The sequence below is a fragment of the Mercenaria mercenaria genome, chromosome 2 (genome assembly GCF_021730395.1).
Source record: "Mercenaria mercenaria strain notata chromosome 2, MADL_Memer_1, whole genome shotgun sequence".
Lineage (NCBI taxonomy): Eukaryota > Metazoa > Mollusca > Bivalvia > Venerida > Veneridae > Mercenaria > Mercenaria mercenaria.
In genome coordinates this window covers 38,290,689-38,299,445 of record NC_069362.1, presented here as the reverse complement: position 1 = coordinate 38,299,445, position 8,757 = coordinate 38,290,689, and the positions used below count along the sequence as shown (strand labels likewise).

Sequence of the window (8,757 nt, the reverse complement as noted above, 5' to 3'; positions counted from 1 at the left end):
TTTCAAATAACTTGGCATGAATGTGTACCACAGTAAGACGACGTGTCGCGCGCAAGACCCAGGTCCGTAGCTCAAAGGTCAAGGTCACACTTGGACATTAAAGGATAGTGCATTAATGGGCGTGTCCGGTCCATATCTTTGTCATTGATGGATGGATTTTCAAATAACTTGGCATGAATATGTACCACAGTAAGACGACGTGTCGCGCGCAAGACCCAGGTCCGTAGCTCAAAGGTCAAGGTCACACTTGGACATTAAAGGATATTGCATTGATGGGCGTGTCCGGTCCATATCTTTGTCAACGATGGATGGATTTTCAAATAACTTGGCATGAATGTGTACCACAGTAAGACGACGTGTCGCGCGCAAGACCCAGGACCGTAGCTCAAAGGTCAAGATCACACTTAGACGTTAAAGGTCATTTTTCATGATAGTGCATTGATGGGCGTGTCTGGTCCATATCTTTGTCATTCATGCATAGATTTTAAAATAACTATGCATGAATGTGTGACACAGTAAGACGACGTGTCACGCGCAAGACCCAGCTCCGTAGGTCAAAGGTCCTAAACTCTAACATCGGCCATAACTACTCATTCAAAGTGCCATTGGGGGCATATGTCATCCTATGGAGACAGGTCTTGTCTCTTCTAAAAAAACTCTAAACTTAGTCTGTAGTATCCTGGCATATACCTCTGTCTAACTTATTGAAATGGTTATGCTTGGTAGATTTTTGGGACCCTTGAGAGCTAAAAATCGGAAAAAAACCTTGAAACAACTTCTTGTCACGAATTGCTTCATGAATCGTTGGCCAATATCGTCCTTTCGTGAACATCCTGTTTCGGTTTCATTTGGTCCAGTTCAGGGGCCTCAAGAGCTAAAAATTGAAAATCTATAAAAAAAAAAAAACTTGTTTTGAACCATTTCTCGGACCTTCGCCAAACTTGAACTGTAGCAGCCTTGGCCGTGAAACTTTTAAAGAACTGCTAAAAGGATGTTAACCAAACTTGATCAGAAACTAGGTAGAAATATCAAGGTCGTCTTCAGGTGAGCAACTTAGGTCCAATTCGGCCTTTTGTATTTCTGCAAGTAGGTTGAGTTGTTACTGATGTATTCTGCTCTGCATCTCAGTGGTCAGATTCTGCTTGGTGTCAGTTTTATGTCCCAGACATTAAAAAATTAAAAGGGGACATATAGTCATAATGTGTTGCTTTGTGATCTGTGTGTGTGTGTGTTCGTCAGCCTATGCTATGCATTGATATGCGTGTTTTTGCCAGACCAAAAACTGTGCAATGCATGATCGGATTACAAAATATTAAGGGAATAAATTGTAAGCATATAGACAAGTTTTCATATCGTTTTTTTTTTGCACGTGTAAGTAAAGGTATTGTCTAATCTAAACACAATGCGGAAATTGTTACACGATCATTCAACATGATGGAGCGCAAATGAGCCCACTTCTTAGCACATGTGTTCATTTATCTGAGGTTTGTGCCTTTTCCTCAAACACTGTGTACCGTCCAACAGGGGAAGGATAGTTTTTGAGAATATCACATCGTATACCAGTGCTTATCGGGATCAAGTAATTATTTAAACACTTCATATTCAAATCACACAAATGGCTACCTCTTAAGACAAGGTTTGCGTATTATTCGGGGTTGTCTCTGAAGACCAAACGCAACGCAGTTTCCCAGTGGGTTGCTACGCAACAGTGGAGTGGATTTCATTCTCTTTCTTACTTGTTGAGCTTTATTTCTCACAAAAAGTCCAAATGCATAGCGACAAATGCGGAACCGCGTTGCGTTAGATTTCCGGACCATTTGAGAAACGGACCCGAATAATTCTATAGACGGGCTCTGTCTTTTAAAGTAGCTGTTTGAATATGAAGTGTTTCAATGATTAATGCAATATTCTAAAAAAAACTGAAAAGAATCTGCTGGCCCCGTAGACCAGTATGGAAGCATCATAATTGGAAGAGGAAATGAAAAAGTGTACCACTACTCACCGGTAGTGATTTAGAAACTCTTAGGGAAACATATTCACTCTGCATAGAGAACATTGGATGATAGGATGTGTTCTTTGAGTGTGAAATTAATCGAGTCGTGTTAGAATTAATAGTGAAAAAACATCAGGTGTCAGTCAGTGTTTAATTACAGCCAATCCGTCCTTTCAGACACAATGAAGCATATGAATGTCCCGTAGAGTACAGACCGCAAACGTCAGGCGTTTTAATATCGAGATGTTTTATATATCACCAACTGCTCGGGATAAAGGCCGTGATCGTTATTACTTTTTTTTCAATTAACGTACACCCGGTAGTTCCATTCCATTAGTGCTATCAATGATAGAACAATTAAAAGATGCTTTGAAAATATCTAATTCTGTGCTAAAAACGCCAGTTGAAACATGCAAAAGTGATTAGAACTCAGATACTGTGGTATTTTATATCTGTACAAAGAATTAAAGTCTATTGATGAGATCGAAAGACGCATTGTTTACCGATGTACCTGCTTATTTATTTCCTATTTGCTCTCACGATGTGCCTGGTTGTTTATTTCCTGTTTGCTCTCAGTGGCGTTGAACACTAATTGTATCTCTACTGTATCATTTATTTGTCACCAATATTGACAAAGTGCTATTGCTGGGAAATCAAATAAAAGTCGTGACATGCGTACAATGGTACATTTATTACGGAGGTTTCGCTTAGAAAATAAATAGTACTTGGACTATAACGCTTCTTATACCGGAAATCTTGTGGGACAACAAACTCATTTGCAATATTTGTTCGTCCGCAAAGTAATGTCTGGGACACAGGCCAGTATATTGTGCTTTCATATTCACATGGAGACAGTCGATAGGAAGTGATTTTCATATTTCATAGGCTGTTTAAATTGTTATAGGACAAGTCCATGTTACTTGTATCATACTAATTTTAATTAATCTGTGATTAGGACAGAAGAGATCTAAATAAAATGCTGAAAACATTGTTTTCTACTTCTATTGCGACAAATTACGTCTGGTTGACGTTGATCACTTTTACCTCGTGGACGGGAGGAGCAGGGAGTGTAACAATGACGTCACATTTCCAAATCTTCCAGAATAAATCACCTGTGGCACCTGCTGTGATCGAGTCTGCAGAAGTCGTCAGTTTGGTAAGTTTACCACCTTTAGAATCGGCTCGTCAGCGTTGTAAGTTCACCGCCTAGTCGAGTCGTGAGCATTGTATCTTTACCACCTAGTCGAGTCACCGCCTAATCGAGTGCCAGTTTGGTAAGTTTCGAGTCGTCAGAGTTGTAAGTTTACCGCCTAGTCTAGTCGTACACATGGTAAGTTTACCGCACAGTTACTTTTTAGAATAGATTTTCCATTTGTTAAATATAAGCTACATACTCCTGTGTTTATGTGTACACCAGGTCGAAGTACTAAAAGCTACGGAATCCTGTTGGGGCCATTTATAATGTCGCCGTCGCGTTTGTGGGGTCGACACACGACAACGCGAAGTGACATAGCGACATTGCGAAGTGACACCCGACAATCGCAAACGACGGCGACAATCCCAAACGACAATGTCGCGATATCCACTTTAAAATGTCGCCTTTCAAAAGCTCGATATATCGCAATGTCACTTCGCATTGTCGAGCGTCGTATCGCATTGTCGCTATGTCACTTCGTTATGTCGCGATGTCACTTCGCGTTGTCGTGTGTCGACCCTGCAAACGCGACGGCGACATTATCAAACGACATGCGATAATTACAAACGACGCTCGACAACGCGAAGCGACATTTTCCAAATGTCGTATCGTATGTCGCATGTCGCGGGTTCTGGTGAGAGACGACGCGCGACAATTCCAAACGATACACGACACGCGAAGTAACACTTGACAATACGAAGCGACATTTTCATAATGTCGTATCGCATGTCGCCCGTCTACCGGTGAAAGGGTAAGATAAAAAGCTGTATTTCCGTACTTTTCCGTACGTAAAATGTCCATGTTTTTCATTAACTTCAAATAATTGTAGAATGTTCCAAACAAGATATTTTAATGAAATAACATTTATAAATTAAATTCAAACATTGTCTAAACGGATATGTAACTTGTATAATTTTACCGCCGACGGTTTCGTGAAAATATGCATACTTCAGAGCTGGGTTCAGTGAAGGTAGTGCTTGGGTTTTCAGGACTGTCTTGACTGCTCTGAAGTATGCATATTTTCACGAAACCGTCGGCGGTAAAATTATACAAGTTACATATCCGTTTAGACAATGTTTGAATTTAATTTATAAATGTTATTTCATTAAAATATCTTGTTTGGAACATTCTACAATTATTTGAAGTTAATGAAAAACATGGACATTTTACGTACGGAAAAGTACGGAAATACAGCTTTTTATCTTACCCTTTCACCGGTAGACGGGCGACATGCGATACAACATTATGAAAATGTCGCTTCGTATTGTCGAGTGTCACTTCGCGTGTCGTGTATCGTTTGGAATTGTCGCGCGTCGACCCTCACCAGAACCCGCGACACGCGACATACGATACGACATTTGGAAAATGTCACTTCGCGTTGTCGAGCGTCGTTTGTGATTATCGCATGGCGTTTGATAATGTCGCCGTCGCGTTTACAGGGTCGACACACGACAACGCGAAGTGACATCGCGACATTACGAAGTGACATAGCGACAATGCGATACGACGCTCGACAACGCGAAGTGACATCGCGATATATCGATTTGAATGGCGACATTTCAAAGTGAATATCGCGACATTGTCGTTTGGGATTGTCGCCGTCGTTTGCGATTGTCGGGTGTCACTTCGTAATGTCGCTATGTCACTTCGCGTTGTCGTGTGTCGACCCCACAAACGTGACGGCGACATTATAAATGGCCCCAACAGGATTCCGTAAAAAGCCGAGGTAAAAGGAGACGCTTGCATGACGGTCAGTGCAATATTACTTGATTACAGGATTTACTCATTAAATCCCAAAATACTTGAGAGGTCAAAGACATATTCGTAGTGAAGTGATAGAGGTCAGAGGTCAAAGACAGCTTCCTAGTGTACTGATATAAAGTCAGAGGTCAAATACATCTTTAGAAGGTCAAAGGTCAAAGACTACGTAGTTTAGTGATAGAGGCCAGAGGTCAAAGATAACTCTGCAGTGTTGTGATAGAAGCTCAGATGTCAAAGACATCTTCCTTGTGTAGTGATAGAACACTTATAGGCAACTTCTAACAGCCTTGCTGGTGGCTTAACCCTTTAACGACGTGGTTGGAGCGTCCGCCTACGGATCATTAGGCATGAGGTTCGAGCCCGCTGGAGACCTAGGTATTTTCTCTCCCAATTTACTTTAGCAGTTTACAAATGTCCATTCGTTCGTTACTTTACAGGTAGACTGTGCCTCAATGTGCTCAGCGAATGTGTTGTGTAAGTCATTCTTCGTCAACTGTTTTGAACTTTCTTCGGCCAAACAAATTTGCCACCAACAAAATACTTCAGTTTCAAGTGACCTTGAACTTGTGGCCAGTGACATGTGCTACGTTCAAAGGGCGGATCTGTTTGGAATGCCTGCAACTACAACAGCTGCATCTACAACAACTGTAGCAACGAGTGCGACAACCACCACGACTGCATCAAGTACAACCGCTAGTGGAACACCGGTATGATAACCATTTGACAATTACTTGCAGTAGGCTGGCGTATAAAGCATTGTGTGTCGTATTTAGGCTGGCGTATAAAGCATTGCGTGTCGTATTTAGGCTGGCGTTTAAGGCATTGCTTGTCGTATTTAGGCTGGCGTATAAAGCATTGCGTGTCGTACTTAGGCTGGCGTATAAAGCATTGCCTTACTTTGTTACAATATTTCTGCCAGTCTTGATAGCTAACGCATACATTAGTAGTCCGTGCGCACGTACTGGTTTCTACGTGCGCACGTATTAGTATGAAAAAATCTGCACACGTATTCAGTAATATATCCGCACGTAGCACTTATTACTAATACATGTTTTATACTTTTACGTGCCAACGTAAGCATAGAGGCATTAAATATAAATATGATTTCTAGCACAGCGTCTGTTTGATAGGAGGGCATATGGGTTATGATCTGTGGTCTAGTCATAAGAGATAGAGAATATATTGTTTATATTGTCGTATAAATTAAATTTGTTAGTTAAGTCGAAGAAAATAGAAAAGACTAGGCTTTTATCCGAGACTTTAATTTCTTTGTAGGCGAAAATATTAAATTTGAATTTAAGACAGTGACCTAATGTTCTTTTTATTCTACATCATTTTTCAACCAAAATACCCAGCCAGCTAGGTCTGTGTATGCCTTAAACAATTGTTTAAAATTTAAACGTCACTAATGTATCAGCCTTTTTGAATTGAAATAACACTTTAACCATTACCATTTATTATTCGAAAGGGTGTTCACTGAAAATTTACTGACTGAATAGCAGTGCAGACCATGATCAGACACGGATGTGCAGGTTGATCTTGGTCTGCACTGGTCGCAAAGGTAGAATTACTTGCCCCCAGCAGGTTAAAGGTTAAAATCCCTAACATATGAAGTGAAATGGGAGAAACTAACACTAGCCTTATGTTTTGTACCCGACTTCTGTGTACCGCTGAACATGATTAAATGATTTTAATTTGCTGCCAAGTGAAGTTTTACCCAAAGTTCAGTTGCAAGTCGGATACCCATTCTTACCAAACAAATGTTATTTATACAGGCCATAACGCCACTTGACAGAAAAAAAGATAACCGTTTCATCGACAATCTTGTTCAGTTAAATTCCTTTCCTGATGCAATATTCCTTGATTTAAGTGCAGAAGTATAAAATCTTGCACGAAACTATGGTTGAGTCAGCTTCCGTTATAAAACATCTGCATTTCGTGGCGGTATCAAATGCCAAAGAAAAGCTCGTTTATAAAACTCGTTGCATAAATATGTGCGAAGAAGTTGTTCCTAAAACAAGATGGCGTCGTTTTGAAAAAAAAAATAATTCGTAAATGATCCAATAAGGCAAAATTTATAGATTTTTCCCTTTACTGAACGCATGAAGGTAGGATAAAGTGACTTTACTGGAACGTCGGTTTGCCATGACAAAGACCGAAAAGAGAGACCGTCGGAAATGTTTGAGAGGTCTGTGAAAATTGAAAATACAACTTTGCTCTCCACCATACCCTCAAAACTTCTCACATTTAGCTATTTAGGGATGATCATGTCTGGAAACAGTCATATACATGTACATAGGGTAAAATAACTGTTTTATGGCAATTGACATTTTTACTTGCCATATTATTTGTGTTTTCCACACTCTTTACTTCTTTCTCATTATAGGTAATAGATATAGTGTATGGCCCGAAGGATATGTGCCCTGCAGGTTCTACAAGCCAAGACTTTCTTGTACTGACACCTGGCGGAGTCTATGTGTATGATGAAATAGACGATTTGACGTCTGCACCCTGTGATGGACCGAAAGCATTTACGTCAATATTCAAGGACTACCCGTCAATGCCAGCCATTGACATGGTCAGTGGCATTCTCATCTACCAAACGTCAAATGTAGAGTTGTATGCAGGTAATATAACCGTGTTTGTATTTCTTTTGTTTTTGATTTTTTTTTAAAAATGCTATTGCAGATTTTGTTTAGGATTGTTACCAATCAAAGTGTATAGTAATTGAAGCCACTTTCCCAAATGAATGTCTTCTTATTAATCTAACTTTCCGGAATAACAACTAGCCAATGTAGTGACGGTCGCAAAAATGTCGCTTCGTACTTTAAACAGTTATTATCGTACATCAGTGTACGGTGTTCCGTTTGGACAATCGTGACTTTTCATATAACACTAAACCGCGATGCACGATGGTACGATGACGAAAACGCGATGGCGCAATGGCACGATGGTGAAACAACGATGGTACGATGGTGAAAACGCGATGGCACGATGATGAAAACGCGATGTAACTTGTATAATTTTTCCGCCGACGGTTTCGTGAAAATATGCATACTTCAGAGCTGGTTTCAGTGAAGGTAGTGCTTGGGTTTTCAGGACTGTCTTGACTGCTCTGAAGTATGCATATTTTCACGAAACCGTCGGCGGTAAAATTATACAAGTTACATATCCGTTTAGACAATGTTTGAATTTAATTTATAAATGTTATTTCATTAAAATATCTTGTTTGGAACATTCTACAATTATTTGAAGTTAATGAAAAACATGGACATTTTACGTACGGAAAAGTACGGAAATACAGCTTTTTATCTTACCCTTTCACCGGTAGACGGGCGACATGCGATACAACATTATGAAAATGTCGCTTCGTATTGTCGAGTGTCACTTCGCGTGTCGTGTATCGTTTGGAATTGTCGCGCGTCGACCCTCACCAGAACCCGCGACACGCGACATACGATACGACATTTGGAAAATGTCACTTCGCGTTGTCGAGCGTCGTTTGTGATTATCGCATGGCGTTTGATAATGTCGCCGTCGCGTTTACAGGGTCGACACACGACAACGCGAAGTGACATCGCGACATTACGAAGTGACTTTAGCGACAATGCGATACGACGCTCGACAACGCGAAGTGACATCGCGATATATCGATTTGAATGGCGACATTTTCAAAGTGAATATCGCGACATTGTCGTTTGGGATTGTCGCCGTCGTTTGCGATTGTCGGGTGTCACTTCGTAATGTCGCTATGTCACTTCGCGTTGTCGTGTGTCGACCCACAAACGTGACGGCGACATTATAAATG

The 8,757-nt window shown here is 40.6% G+C and overlaps 1 protein-coding gene across 1 annotated transcript; it reads left to right on the top strand.

The window, feature by feature from the left end:
* Window positions 1-2,704: 2,704 nt before the first annotated feature.
* LOC128548452 (uncharacterized) lies at window positions 2,705-7,859 on the top strand. Its single transcript, XM_053523283.1, has 3 exons — window positions 2,705-3,149; window positions 5,387-5,656; window positions 7,336-7,859. The coding sequence occupies exons 1-3, from the start codon at window positions 2,970-2,972 to the stop codon at window positions 7,621-7,623; spliced, it is 738 nt and encodes a 245-aa protein (XP_053379258.1). The 5' UTR covers window positions 2,705-2,969; the 3' UTR covers window positions 7,624-7,859.
* Window positions 7,860-8,757: the final 898 nt, after the last annotated feature.

Bases quoted from the DNA above. Each gene is read 5' to 3' on its own strand.
- LOC128548452 (XM_053523283.1), top strand. From the start codon at position 2,970: ATGCTGAAAACATTGTTTTCTACTTCTATTGCGACAAATTACGTCTGG. The intron at 3,150-5,386 runs GTAAGTTTACCA...GTTACTTTACAG, and splicing joins CTGCAGAAGTCGTCAGTTTG to GTAGACTGTGCCTCAATGTG. The intron at 5,657-7,335 runs GTATGATAACCA...TTCTCATTATAG, and splicing joins CAACCGCTAGTGGAACACCG to GTAATAGATATAGTGTATGG.